Source organism: Abramis brama, assembly GCF_963993115.1.
Source record: "Abramis brama genome assembly, chromosome: 2".
In the NCBI taxonomy this organism is placed as follows: Eukaryota; Metazoa; Chordata; class Actinopteri; order Cypriniformes; family Leuciscidae; genus Abramis; species Abramis brama.
In genome coordinates this window covers 7328799-7344882 of record NC_139964.1, presented here as the reverse complement: position 1 = coordinate 7344882, position 16084 = coordinate 7328799, and the positions used below count along the sequence as shown (strand labels likewise).

Genomic DNA, 16084 nt, shown 5'->3' with positions numbered 1-16084 from the left:
GCAGAACTTCTTCACCTCTTCACCAAGGCCGTCGACCAGCTAGGCCTCGAGTGGTCACCGCCGAAGGAGCCCGCGCCCAACAGGCTCGACGGGTGCTTTTTGCTTAGCCGCCGCCAAGCGCCTGCCTCTAGGTCAGCACCCTTCTTGCCAGAGCTCCATGCTGAGCTCTCAAAATCGTGGAATGCTCCATTCTCCGCGAGGCTCCGCTCTCTGGCCTCCTCGACTCTCTCTCAAGTAGACGGAGCCGCCGAGTGAGGCTTCAACCAGATTTCCCCTGTGGAAGAGGCGGTTGCAGCGCACCTTTGCCCGCCCTCTGCTAGATGGCGTTCAAAGTCTGCCCTCCCGTCCAAAGCTTGTCGGACCACATCAGCTCTCGTCGGCAGCGCTTTCTCCGCAGCCGGACAGGCTGCTTCCGCCCTGCAGTCCTGCAGGCAATCCTGCAGATTCTCCAGGCCGATCTCCTCCGCGAAATGGGCGAGAAAGGCCCGGACCAGACTGTCGTCATGGACTTACGCAGTGCGACGGACCTCTCCCTTCGCGCCACTAAGTCCGCGGCCCAGGCCATTGGGAGATGCATGGCCTCGCTCACTGTCACAGAGAGGCACCTTTGGTTAACGCTCACCGATATGGGTGAAGCTGAGAGGTCCGTGTTCCTCAACGCTCCGCTCGCACCCACCGGTCTCTTCGGCCCAGCGGTAAGCGGGATTGTCGATCGCTTTTCGGAGGTGCAGAAAGCTATGCAGACAATGAACCTCTTCCTGCCCCGACGCTCGAGCTCAGCTGCAGGCTGCTCTCAGACTAAGTCTCCTGCATGAAGCTCTACACAGCGTTCATCTCAGCCTCTGTCTTCGCAGTGACAGAAGGGCGGCCGCCCTAGATCGCGCTCATCCAGCCGCCACAGGCCGCCTCCCTCGCAGGGACCCCGGCCTAAGATTGCGCTGAAACCTGAGCCCGCGAAGTCCTCCTAGCAGCCGCAAGGAGGAAATGATGGTTAAGTCCTGCCGCGAACGGACCACCATCAAAGCGCCCCGCTCTGTCAGTCCCTTCAAAAGAGGCTACTGCAGTAGTACATACCGTAGCCAACGAGTCAATTGTACAACTCGCTCGCCTGCACACAAACAGCGTTTTTACGGTGACCCAGAGAAATCTCAAAAAGAGTATAATGTCTGGTTATCCGGCTCATGCCGATGGTGTTTCGAGTGTAGAAAATGTGCCCACGTCCCAGTGTTCACCCCTACACACAAGCACGGTTTCCCCGGTGTCCCTCACTCTCACAGAGCCCACTCTCATAAAGCTGGCGCAGTGTTAAATGTAGGAAACTGTATGCCCACGATACAGTGCCCACACCTACTCACTGCCCGCTCTGTAACGCGGTTACCCCAGGGGACAGAACCCTTAAAACTGCCGCATACCGGTCATGTTGTAAACGAAAGCTCTGTGCCCGCTCACGAGCGCTCACTCTTTCTGATAAACACTATACCCCTGGCGCCGCTCCCGCGTCCCGTTTTTCTCGCCACAAAATGTTCTCCGTCTAAAGCGACCGAGTCATTAAGTGTAAACTGGCCAGTCACAGCTGTCAGCGAGCCACCGTATTCAGGCACTGAGAGTGCGTGCGCCGCGCCGATACCTCTGATACAGGTTCCCAACCCCATGTAGTGTGGCGAATGGCGATTGGAACTCAGAGGCCATTCTACCCCTAGCCATACATGCAGAAGCATGGGAAGCTATCCCAGGTGTGTCAGAATGGGTGCTGAATACAGTAAAGCAGGGCTATTCGCTACAGTTCGCTCGCCGTCCCCCACGCTTTCGAGCACGGACCGAGACGAGAGTGAGTAAGGAAGTAGCACACCTACTTTGCTCTGAAATAGCAAAGCTGCTGTGCAAAGGGGCAATAGAGCCGGTACATCCTTCTCTGAGCGAGTCAGGCTTTTACAGCCGTTACTTCCTCGTGCCCAAGAAGGACGGAGCTCTCAGACCTATCTTAGATCTGAGATATTTGAACAAAGCTCTCATGCGGCGACCTGCTCACAACCAAACAAATCCTCGCGCAGATTCGCCCGAGGGACTGGTTTATTTCTCTCGATCTGAAAGACGCATACTTTCAGATTCAGATAATACCCCGTCACAGGCCATTCTTGAGATTCGCCTTCGACGGTCAGGTATATCAATACACCGTCCTTCCATTCGGCCTGTCTTTGGCACCCCGTACATTCACGAAGTGCATGGATGCGGCCTTCGCTCCCCTGAGAAGTCAGGGTATGCGAATTTTGAACTATTTGGACGATTGGCTGATACTGGCACAGTCGGAGAAAGAACTTATATCTCACAGAACAGTGCTTCTCAGTCATCTGGAAAGCCTGGGTCTCACGGTCAATTGGACCAAGAGCTCTTTACTGCCCAGTCAAACAGCCTCTTTTCTGGGAATAGAGCTGGACTCGGTGACTATGACGGCCCGCTTGTTGACACAGTGTGCGCGCGCCGTGTTCGGCACCTGGCCGCGTCTTTTCAGAAGGTCTATCAGAAGGTCTCGCCCCCTCATTGGGCGTGACGTCATGCAGGGCTCAGTGGTAGGCTGCTGCAGTTGCAGCAGGGCAGCCAATGAGCGCGCTAGATAGCTTGGCTCTAGGTCTGCTAGCTGCTGCACTGCGTTGACAATAAATACAAAAATTAAGGTTCATTTTTTGGCTTCATATCTCGAGAAAAGATGACTTTACCCGTAGCGTAAGCAACTTGCGCAATACTCGTTCCCTCTTTTAGAGAGAACCGAGGTTACATTAGGTAACCGAGTACGTTTTATACTATGGTGGCTCACAACATGCATTGCAGCATGAAGCATGTCACCATTGTTGAGATTCATATGCTGATTCTTGATGTCTGGATGTGTATCTAAAAATTATTTTCCTTTAATATATTTTAAAAATCAAAATTCAGAATGTCTGATCTGAGGCAATAAAGTATTGTTTGTGAATATAACTTTTAAAATTAAAATTAGTAAAGTAAAATTAGTGAACTATGATGCTGAATTATGATCTTTGTTTCTGGCTTTCTTTGCAATAAATTATGTGTTTCAGGACACACTATGGCAAAGATCACACACTCACATAAAAGCTAAGAGTCAAACTGTCCAACTAAAGGAAACACTAATCGCCATAATGGTGACCAAACATTTTCAATAAAACATCAACATCTAAACCTCTGTTAATTGTCAAAAAGACCTTCTGCTGAGATCTTGAGAGATTTATTGTCTTTTATTTGCAGTTGATTTCAGGTTATGTGGCTTTAAGTCAGTTATAGTTGTTGTGTTTCATTTTCTGAGAGTGCAAACATGATGTTGAACCAACATCACATGGTAACATTGACTCAACGCCATCACCATTGATTTATGGATGACATTTTCAAAAAAAATGTTAACATTAATTGCTGGAGCAAATGAGATGTTGATTCAATACAGTTAACATTGACACATTAACATTATTTTGATGGTTGCTGTCTATCTGGGACCCTAATCAAACACACCTGAACCAGCTGATCAATGTCTTCAGGATTACTAGAAAGCCACAGACAGGAGAGTTTATCAGGGTTGGAGCTAAACTCTGCAGGACAGTGGCCCTCCAGGACAGCATTTGCCCATCCCTGTCCTAGAGTTTCTTCTAATGAGCTGATGAGTTGAATCAGGTGTGTTTGATTAGGGAGACAATGAAAACTTGCAGTGTTGGGGGTCCTTCAGGAGCAGGTTTTGGAAACACTGCTTTAAAGAATTATACATAATTCTCAACGGGTTATTTGTATGGCAGTGGTGCTAAATAGCACTTCAACCACCCCAAAGAACCACTGAAGAACCAATTTTTTTTTTTTTTGTGCATGATGCCAAAAGGACTCTGAGGTTGTATCTCTGCATTGCTTTCCCCTTTTGACACCATACTTTGCATGTTTCATTATCCTTACTCTGACCACACCACATCAGTTTGGTCACAACGCCACCTGTTGTATGTACATATATTTAATATATTATTATTATTATTATTATTACAATTACTATTATTTGTATTTTTATTATTATTACAATTACTATTATTACTATTATTTGACATCACGTTTTTCTCCAGAGCCTCTCTCTCTCTCTCTCTCTCTCTCTCTCTCTCTCTCTCTCTCTCTCTCTCTCTCTCTCTCTCTCTCTCTCTCTCTCTCTCTCTATATATATATATATATATATACCCTTGTGAAAAAGAAGTGTGCTTAATTGTATTGAAAGCGCACTTTTTGTGTGCTTAAAATAATAAAAGTATACTTTTTGAAAAGTACACTTGCAGATAATATAATAAAATTAAAATTAAAGACCACTTATGTGTACTTAAAGGGAATACACTTTAATGACAATATTTATTAACACACTTAAGTGCACTTTTTACAAATGCACTTTGTAATATCTAATTAAGTTTAATTTAAAGTAAGTACACTTTCATCACAATATTTATAAACACACTTAAGTGTATTTTTAAAAATGCACTTTGTAATAATGTCTAATTAAACTTAACTTAAAGAAAGTACACTTTCATCACAATATTTATAAACACACTTAAGTACAATTTTTACAAATGCACTTTGTAATAATATCTAATTAAGTTTAATTTAAAGTAAGTACACTTTCATCACAATATTTCTTAACACACTTAAATACACTTTTTAAAAATGCACTTTGTAATAATGTCTAATTAAGTTTTACTTAAAGAAAGTACACTTTTATCATAATATTTATAAACACACTTAAGTGCACTTTTTACGAATGCACTTTGTAATAATATCTAATTAAGTTTAACTTAAAGTAAGTACTCTTTCATCACAATATTTATAAACACACTTAAGTGCATTTTTAAAAATGCACTTTGTAATAAAGTCTAATTAAGCTTAACTTAAAGAAAATACACTTTCATCACAATATTTATAAACACACTTAAGTGCACTTTTTACAAATGCACTTTGTAATAATATCTAATTAAGTTTAATTTAAAGTAAGTACACTTTCATCACAATATTTCTTAACACACTTAAGTACACTTTTTAAAAATGCACTTTGTAATAGTGTCTAATTAAGCTTAACTTAAAGAAAGTACACTTTCATCATAATGTTTATAAACGCACTTAAGTGCACTTTTTACAAATGCACTTTTTAATAATGTCTAATTAAATGTTACTTAAAGAAAGAACACTTTCATGACAATATTTATAAACACACTTAAGTGCATGTTTTAAAAAATGCACTTTGTAATTTCTACTAAGTTTTACTTAAACATACATTTTAAATAAGTATGAAGCTTGTCTGAAGTTTAAAATCATTGGTTACCCGTAAGCCAATCACATAACGTTTGGTTATGGCGTGTGTTATGCGCATGCTCAGCCGCATCTAACTTCCACTGTAAACACATGTATGATGCAAAAACTAAACCATAGAGCGAAATACCGGAGTGAACATGGCTGTGAACGACTTTTGCAGATTATGTGAAATAAATCTACGCATCCACGGTACAATCAGCGTCTACGTCACGGCTCTCAGCCCGCCCTCTGTTCGTTGATTGGCCCGGCTTTTTTCAGGCCGGTGGAAAACTGAAAGATACGCTGCTATCTCAGACTGACTACAGGAACGAAATGAAATTAGCGGAAGTAGGAAGTCTGACGTAGTCAGGCTAACAAGATTTATCATGACAGCACATCCTGATCAAGCTAAAACACTACTTTCAAGTAACTAACTAACGTTATCCCTATAGCTTTTAAATGCTTTGAATCTTTTGCATGTGCAAGTAATAAAATCCCACCTGTGCATTTACACCTGCCCTATAATCATCATATATTTTATAGGTAACAAACCAAAGGAAGAAGGCTTGCAGCATTGCTGTGACAACCGTGGTAAATACAGGAACATCCTTCATGAAGATAGCTATGTGGGGCAAGCTTAAAATTTAAGAATACCTTTCTTAATTTGCATTGGTCCTGGGTTTGCATGGGTTATATATCTATATTTGTGTAATTGATAAAGTTATGCTTAATTATCTGTAAAGTAGCAATAAAAAGGTTCTCTACTTTTAATCACTTTAAGCCCAGTGTCAGTAAAGATGGCGTAGTCAGTGGAATCCTGGTGTTTGTGGGAAATAGAAGGAACCTTGCCCAGCTTTATACTACGATGTGGCCCTGGTGACTGAGGTAATCAATCACATCACACATTAATCAACAGTTAACAGTCAAAAGTTTACATACACCTTGCAGAATAAACTGCTTCATCAGGGTACTACTAAATAAAAATAAAACGTATACATTTTTGTGATCCCTATTATTGCTAAAATTGTTAACATTTTGCAGATACTGCAAGGTGTATATCAACTTTGAAGCCCAGCTGTATATCTATATTTCTATATCTATATTTGAGCCAAATATTATAATGGACTGGATCTGTATTATAAACAAATTTTCAGTTTTTTTGTGTTTGTTTTTTTCCTCAAGGCATTTTTCTGACTTTCCTGCATCTTTGAAACATTTCCATTCACATATACTCTGGAGAGCATCTGGGACATTGACATAAACAGCACTTTCCAACAACTTAAAAAATTGTGTGACAAATAATTTTGTTTTTTGTGCTTTTGGAGTTCTTCAGTTTTTTTTTTTTTTTTTTTTTAGACAAACTTAGATTCACTGTAATGCTGGAGTAAGCTCTGGTCCTGTTTAATGTTGGTGCTGGTAAAGGTTTAAAGGGATACTGGTACCAAAAACTGTCTGGTTACTAACATTCTTCTAAATATCTTTCTTTCTGTTCAGCAGAAGAAAGAAATTCATACAGGTTTGAAACAACATGAGGGTGAGTATATGATGACAGAATTTTCATTTTAAAGTGGAGTATCCCTTTAAGAGCTAAATAACAAGGTTCGGTAACACTTTTAATTAGGTCTCATTTGTTAATATTAGTTTATGTTTTAGCCAATATGATCTAACCAAGACTAATATTATCTTACTTAGACTAATAAATGCTTAAAGTATTATTCATTCTTAGTTCATGTTAACTGAAGTAGGTAACTAATATATTTTTGTAAAGCATTACCCAAAGGTCTCTTTCCAAAACTGTTTGTGTTTATGCATAGTGTTACTTGGGGTTTTCTTGTGCATCAACAGAAAGGTTTTTATGTATTTCTTTTAGAGATTATTTTGTCAGTAAATTTAGAGGGTTTTACATTTAGTTTTTGTTGATTGTAACATTGCATTTAATTCTTAAGTGTAAGACTTAAGTGTATTGTTAACTGACATTAAAGTATATTTTAAATCACATTAATTGCGTGTCATTATATTGTGTAGTGTACTTTAAGTATTTTTTAAAAACACTAGAAGCAATTATGAAAGGATATATAAAGTTGTAATAAAGTACCAATTAAGTTGTTCCAAAAAATCACTCTTAATGGCAACTTATTACATTTTATTTCAGCTTAATATATGATATATTTGAAATTAATTACACTTAATGTGCATTAAGTGCGCCGAAAAGATGGCATTTAATTCACACTTAAGTGTATATATTTAAAGTATATTTTTTATGTAATGAGTACACTTTATAAAAGTACACTTAAGTGCACTTTTTTTTCACAAGGGTATATATATAGATAGATATATATGAACTAAATTTTTTACAACAAAACTTTTTTACAACAAAAATCAAACATCATTGGATTTACTTAAGCTGGACTGTGACGCTATTTTCTTCTAGAAACAAACTTTGTTGTATTATTTTCCTGTTATCTCTGTAAAGCTGTTTTGAAACAATCTGTATTGTTAAAAGCGCTCTATAAATAAAGGTGACTTGACTTGATTTGACTATTATTATTATTATTAATTTTATTATTTATTACTATTCCCATTGTATATTCTGTTAGTAGATAGCTACACCACAAAAAAAAAAAAAAAAATGGATGCTGCATTTCTTGTCTGACCTGCTGCCGTAGTAGTGGGAGTTGATATCCGGATCATCCCACCACATTTTGTATTTCCGTGATGAATCCGCATGCCTTTGAATGTTGTTTCATCACTATGGCCACAGGTGCACTTCCAAAGGATGTTTTTCTTGTCATTCCTATTTGCTTCTTTAAAAAAAAAAAAAAAAAAAAAAAAATCTTATTTAATGAATTTATTAATTTAAAAACTTTATTATTTGTTATGGCAAACAAAGTACAGAGACATAATCATGTAGTGACCAGATTAAATTCTGATCACAATCTCTTAAATTCTGATTACAATCTCAATCTCACAATCATATGGGCAATGTGCTAATTTTATATTTTTGATTAGAGCTGCCCTGTGATGTAACAACATTATATTCTGCGCACAATAATATTTGAACTATTACATTTTTTAGAGACACTTACAGATATCAAGGATCAACGTATGAATCTCAACAACGGTGACCATCAAAAAGCATGACACAGATTGTTGTTTGTTATGTATGATGATGACAGCCTCTTCATTCACTGATCTCATTCAGAGATTAATCCTTTATCAAAAGTGTTATATTATTTACAGACTTAAATTTTACATAACCACCACTTCACCACCATGCTGTAAAATCACAGATACTATAACCAATAAATATAAAAACCCCAGATAATACAAATTTACATATAGGAAGAGATCAGTGAATCAGACAAGTCCATGGTGATTATGGCATCATCACAACAGCCAAAAGATAACTCAATTTGGATAGTTGGGACAAGCTTTGGACAGATACTTACAGATAAGTAAGGTCAACAAAACAACTTTTGTTTGTACTATGGTCGTCTCACTTGTTTTTTTTTTTGTTTTTTTTAGTTCAAATGATTACCTGGTACTACATGGACAAAAGTATTTAAATTGGTTTTAACTGGAGCAAATTAGTTGAGTTAACTTTAAAAAAATATATATTTTTTTAATTTAGCTCTATTCATTTAGTGAATTAATTTAGCTTTATTTATTTTTACAGTGCATAAAAAAATTGGCTCAATTAAGCATATACATTTTTTTAAAATATATGTGCATTTCGGTGTCCCCATCCAGCATTTTTATGCAATATGCCAAAATGTGCATAAAAATCAGTGGATCATCCATTAACTGATACAGAATTAAAACGTTTTGAATACAAAGAAACTTTGCATAAAAAAAATATATATTTACAAACATGAATTAACACACACACACACACGTGTTCTGGTGAACACAAAAGAAGATATTTTGAAGAATGTTTGTAACCAAATAAATTTATACAGGTTTGGAACAAGGTGAGGGTGAGTAAACTATTGTAAACGTATCGTAGTAAACTATAAATTATCCTGTTTAAATAGAGGAAAATTGCACAAAAAGGTTACTAGCCCCTGTCAGTGGTATTAAAATTGGGTTATATAGATTGTGAACTGAAAACTTACAATAAATATTTATAATTTAATAGGTAACCCTTTATTACAGTCTTAGGTTTTGCTAAAATGTAATTTGTAAAAAAAAATAAAGTGTACATTTTATCAAGTGAAAATATTACCTTGAATGTCCACAACATCTGTTGTATTTTCAGACATTTTGATGTTCCCTCAATGATCTGTTGATTTCTTTGTTGAAGAAAAAGAGGATGATGATAATGAGCATCTGTAGAACTGCGTAGAGATTTTATAGATTCCCAGACTCAACCCACTTCATTACAGCATGCTATCAGGAAGCTTCTTGTCAGTAAAATGTGAGGGTGTGTCATAAAGATTTGATCATGTGCTTTAGATACCTGAGTAAAGTTGAAGAACCCGTCTTTGACACACTGGGCAATGTAATTAAGCATGCGGCTCACCTTTGTTTTCAATGAAAAAAATATGCAGGGTTTTTCTTCATAAACTTTTGCTACAGAGACCATAATGTGAATTCATAATGTTGTGATCAGAATATTTCCCAGACTTGCTGATTGGAAACTCCCTTGTTCAGTATTCAGGGCATTGATGAGGGAATCATTTTAAGAGCTAAATCTCAAATGCTCAATCCCTAATAAAAATCCCACAATGTACAGCAAAAAAACATCAACGTATAACACAGAGAACTGTGATGTGATTAGTGCTATGAACAATATAAAGGGCAAGAAAGAAACATTAACAAGCTTAAGGGTTTTAACATGCAAAAAGTGGATTTTTTAATAGGATCAACCACAGTTATCTTATTTGCTGCTGTAGATTTCCTAGCGCTGCAAGGGTCTGGTATTTGCACAAAATTATTGTAAATACTTTTACTTTGAGTAAATATGACAAACATTCACAAACAATATTCACATTACTGTTTAGACGTTTAATTTCAACAAGAAGAATAGGTACAGGTTTAGATATGTTCACATTCACAGGTTTTTCAGAGTTATGTTATGTTTTGTCTGAATTATTGTTCAATTGCTGGTTTTCCTTTGACTCACATTTTCCCATGTGTTTGATTCTTTAACCCCGTTTCACCTCTGTCTAGTTAATTAGTCATTGTATTCATTATATTAGTCTCCTCGTTAATCAACTCAACAGTTCCTTTGTTTGCACCATGTATTTAAGACTTCAGTTTCAGTCTGTTCCTTGTTCTGTTTTGTTTTGTGTTGATGGTTATGTTGTTATATCTCCTAGTTACTCTCCAAGGAACGCATTACAGAAAGATCCTAACTTTAGATTCCAATTTTATCTGTTTGGTAACCATGGCAATTTCAGTTAGGACCTAGGATTTCTTAAGTGCATAATCTTATCTTAACTAAGGATAGGAAATGGGTATTAATGAAATATCCTAACCCCACAAAAAAAAAAATACTAAAACTGTCTGGACAACCCCAATGGTGTCCAAACTTTAAAATTATTTGAAAGCCAACTGTAAAAATCACACAATAATAGCCCTGTCTGAGAATGACATCACATGTATTAATGATACAAGAGGAAGAACAGCGATGTTTGATGGTGGAAAGACTTTGTGAACACCCAAATGATGTGCTGCACTTTGACAACAAAACTCCGACACATAATTACAGATTCCTATGAAATAAAAGGATTAGGCTTTGCCTCTTCAACCAAGCCTATCAAAGTTTCACTTAAAGGTGAACTAAGTAACTTTTTTATCTAAACCGAACAGCTTCGGAGTCATTGGAATGGTTATATGACTGTTTTCGGGTTGAATGGTGGTCTTCTCGCACCCCTCGAGCGCCTGTGAGACGAAAAACCACCCTTGCAACTTTGGGCCGGCGGGCCGCCGGACGCAGCATCAGGAAGTATCGCGTGATATCAGGTCTCACGATGTGACAAACTGCTTTACGGCTCTGCACACATGTACTATCTAAACATTTATATGCTAGCCTTCTGTGTATTATACATACCTCAGTGGACATGGCTCTGTGCGTTCGCCGGGTTCTTTGAAAACAAATACACATGACCAGCGGGAGAAGATGGGACGAGCCAACAAGTTTTAACGACAGTATTGTCAAATATCTATTCCGAAGCTGTAGGGGGAGCTCTATAGAGAAACCCGTGAGCAAAAGGCGAGAAAACAGCGAAGAAGTCGGCAAAGCTGCATAATGCAGCTTTAATGAAAAGCACCAGTTGATTACCGAACTCAATAGAGGGGTTTAAGATTTCCTAACTACAGATAAAATAAGATTTTGTAGATAGGACAAGAATCCTAAATCAACTTAAGATTTGCTTCTGTAATACAAATTTGTGAAAAATCCTTAATTAACTTAAGATCTTAACTTGAATAAAAGTTAAAAGTTAAGTTAAAATAGAAAGTTTATGTAATACACCCCCTGTTCCTTGTTTAAAGTAAGAATTAAAAGATTATTCCATTGGACTTCGTCATGTGCTTTGTACAGCCACTAACCACGACAGAATTAAAGAACTAAAGACAAGATGGCCGCCGCACCAGGGTCTTCATCAAAAATGGCCGCCACGCCTGAGCCAGATACTGAGGCTGCGTACGAAATCACATACTCTCTTGAGTAGGTCCTTATTTTGAATTTGAGTTATTACTTCAGGGCTGCTAAAAAAGTATGTTCTATATAGTATCATATGCACACCAGAATCTCGCTGGAAGTAGAAGGTCATCCAGGTACTTTTTTGCCTACTCTTTTATCAGTACTGAGAATTTGGACATACTGCTTTTGTCACATACTGTTTTTCGTCTACTATGTAGTAGGGAAGTTTGCGATTTCGGACGCAGCTTGAGTCTCAATTCGTCTACTTATACTACGCCCCAAAAATGATGTACTCTTTTTGTGAAGAAAAAGTACAAACTTTTGCGTGTGTAGCAGAAGAGTACACAAGCTTTGGGAGACATGGTTGCTCTCTGTCACTTAGTAATACGCATCCTATCACGTAAACTGACCTGTCAATCATCTTGTCAAAGATAAAATCCTCCACATTTAATTTAATTCTACTGTATCAGAGAGAAATGCAGAAGCACGTTGATCTGCAGTCTTTTATGCGAAGACTCTCCTCACACAGCAAAATCCCCAGTGTTAAATTAACACTCCTCAGTGTACATATGTGTCCAACTACAGAGTGTTAAAATTAACACTGAAGCAGTGTTGAAGTTAATGAGATAATACAGTGATTAATTAAGTGATGATTGGCCATTAGTGGTGACACCTGATGTTAATAAGCAGAATCATTGAAGGAAAGAGAAACAACAAGAACAACAAGGAAACAACAAGAACATTGAAGGAAAGAGAAACACAAGAACTACAACTGACTTCGAGTCATTACACATTATTGCGCTTATTATTACCAGTTTGACTTTATTTCTGTCATACATCGACAAAAGTTCTTGAGATTCAATCGAAGGTCAGACGGTAATGTTTTATGGCATTTTCTGATTCAGTGTTTGCTTTAGTTGGGCTCTTGATGGTTTTCATTTTTTAATATTATTTTTTCCTTGACTGTTCCGACATTGTGTTTATAAAGCACATTTGTTATTGCAATATAAAATATGATCTGCTCACAATCTGTTTTGGTGATGACATTGATGTCATTCAGAGTCTAAATCTTTGACTATATGCATGATGTCTCATTTTAGTATTGGTGATTGTAGCTCTGAGATTCTACAGTTTGAGATCCAACAACCATTTGGGCAATTGTGAAAATACTTTGTGCAAGGAAGCTATTGTATTTAGACACACAGACATCAAGAATCAGCATATGAATCTCAACAATGGTGACAATAAACAAACTAGTGACAAACAGATCAACTCTGAACATCACAAAACAAGCTACTAAAGTCAGAACAAAACAATAGCAAAATTAAAGCAAAGAGGAAAAACCAATGAAAATTACAGGACAATTCAGCTGCATCATGTTAAAGGCCAAACGGATCTTTAGAAATCTTCACATTGTTGATTTCACATTGTTTCATTTTCTGCTAAAGGGATAGACTTTATTGTTGGTGTGTTTTGATATTTGATGTAATTTGAATAACAAATTGAACAGCACATTTGTTTTCAGAATGCACACTCATTTTCATAAATTTACATCCCTAAAAATATGTAGGCCTACACCCAACATTTAAATCCAGCCCAGGCTCATTCGAAAAATGTACCTTTGACAACATTTTTGCAAAATACGTCATGTTGTGTATGTTTTGCCTCAGTTTCAAAGTGAAATGTTCGGTGAGTGACGTTAAAAATGTTTTTTGTTTTTTTTTCGGAACAAATGTGAATATGGAAATGTTTTATTATGTCGGAGTTGTACGTATCACTGCAGTTCTGAATTGAAATGTCCGGTGAGTGGCGCTAAAAGATTAATGCTCCATCACATTTTAAAATACTGTACACCTACACGATACCCTGCCCTAAACCTACCCGATAGTGTTAACAAAAGCAAATGCAACATAAAAATGTAATCATAACCATGGCATTTTAGTCATACATTAACACAGTGGTTCCCAAACCTGTCCTGAAGGCCCCCCAACACTGCACGTTTTCTTTGTCTCCCTACTCAAACACACCTGATTCAACTCATCAGCTCATTATCACATGGGTTAATTGAGCTGATGAGTTGAATCAGGTGTGTTTGATTAGGGAGACAAAGAAAATGTGCAGTGTTGGGGGGCCTTCAGGACAGGTTTGGGAACCACTGCATTAACACATGATTATCTGTGCATTAGTTAAGCATGAATTAATGCATATTAGTACACCCGTATTGTAAAGTGTTACCCTACTTATTTAATGCACAGTGCACTGCTGTGGTTAATATAACAACACTCTCCGACAGCATAATGCTACTTTTAATTCTTTAAGTCTAATTAGTCAAATTAGAATGATATCTAAGTTTTATATATCACTTGTGATTGTATTTTTCTATAGATATGGCCAGATGTGCAGTCTACCAATAACATTAGAGCAACAGCGGCAGTGTGAATGGGGCTTTAGCTGTAACGCAGGGTGAACTCAAAAAACAAAGGGAGAGCTGGATCCAAATGCAAAAATAGTTGTAAAACAAAATAAACATAACAAAGGTGACCAGATAACAGAATGAGCATCCCAAAACGTGCATCCATGTAGGACAAGACCTGACCAAGAACATAGGAAACGCAGGTGTTTAAATACACAGGGGCAAACAAGCTTAACAATAACACGACACACCTGGGAAACAGGGAAACAAACACAGCCATTGCCATAGGACACAATGAACACAGAAACAAGGAGAACAGAGAATACTTAAAAGTCCTTAAGAAAGGCTAACTCAAGACAGGAATCATGACATTAACAAATATATGCAAATGGTTAGGTCATGCAAAAATATAGTATTTAAGTCACCCTTTACTCCCCTCATGCCATTTCATTTTTTTTGTATAACAAAAATTTGTATAGTGAAATATTACCCACTAAACAAAATGATGTCCAAAAGACATCTCTTCAATGTCTTTGTCACAAAAGCGTACGTTGAAAAGACGTCCTCTGAGGAGCCAGAATGAAAGATTTTATGATGTCTTTTTTTTTTCTTTTTTCTTTTTTTGACGTGTTCTAGACGTCTGATACAATCTTACTTTTTCTTGGCTTTCTCTGCCGCAACAATTGTGTTTTACAAACACAGTTACAGCAGCCAAAGAAAAGCCAACGCAAAAAGAAAGAGGACCAAGAGCCCAGCTAAATCAAACACTGATCACTACAATGGTGATGTCAAATGAAACAAATATCAAGATCTAAACCTCTGTTAATTCTCACAAAGATCTTCTGTAGACATCTGACAGAAATAGTCAAAGTATCTGTATTTTATGTCTGTGATTAAGGCCAGCACAAAGTCTTTCCTTCAGATCTGGTTTCTCTCATGATCCAAAGATGTGTGATTTACAGATGTTTCCATTATGTTCATGATTTTTGGACAAACACAAACTGTCTGTGAGCTGCTTTGCAATTACATTGAAATAAACATGAGTTAACTTAATGCATTCTAAGAGTTTTTATTTGGTCCAGAAACAGTATAAATTATATCTAAATGAGACCATAAATGATGTTGAAAATATATCCACAATTTGAACCAATTTTTAATCTTGTACGAAGGTTCCATGAACGTCTATATCAGACGTGCAGAACACGTCAAAAAAAGACGTCATAAAAACTTTCATTCTGGCTCCTCAGTGGACGTCTTTTCAACGTCTGACTTTTGTGACAAAGACATTGAAAAGACGTCATTTTGTTTAGTAAGCTTCGGAATTTATCAGTTTGAATAGATCCCAATATCGCTAAATCAGAAATTGATTTATTAAACTGTGAAAGACAAATATATAATATACAATTAAATGTACTTAAATCTAGTTTAAGCCCTAATCTGTAACTATTATTTTGTATATATATATATATATTTTTTTTTTTTTACTTTGATTTTTAACAGTGATTTTATCATACTAAATCATACTAAAATGCAACTTCTGGTTTATAGAGATCAGGTTTTTAAAACATAAATAAATATTATGAAATAATATTTATTAGATAAATTATTATCTAATCATCTCATACATAATAATTAACCCTTGAGTGCATCTAATATTTTTTATAAATTTCAATAATAAAGCCTTACCTTCACTTTTCTACCTTGAGATATCT

General features: G+C 36.9%; 2 protein-coding genes across 2 annotated transcripts in view; one reads left to right on the top strand and one right to left on the bottom strand.

Annotated features, from left to right (window-relative positions):
- The window catches only part of LOC311077573 (deoxynucleoside triphosphate triphosphohydrolase SAMHD1-like), a 52117-nt gene extending 42424 nt beyond the window's left edge, over window positions 1-9693 (bottom strand). Inside the window, exons 1-2 of the mRNA XM_084106104.1 lie at window positions 9536-9693; window positions 7965-8114 (exon numbers count right to left, since the gene is read on the bottom strand). Of these exons, the coding sequence (XP_083962230.1) occupies window positions 7965-8114; window positions 9536-9572 (187 nt within the window). The 5' untranslated portion in view covers window positions 9573-9693. The remainder of the gene's footprint in view (window positions 1-7964; window positions 8115-9535) is intronic.
- The window catches only part of LOC311077566 (uncharacterized protein), a 578304-nt gene that overhangs the window by 278998 nt on the left and 283222 nt on the right, over window positions 1-16084 (top strand). The window lies entirely within an intron of this gene.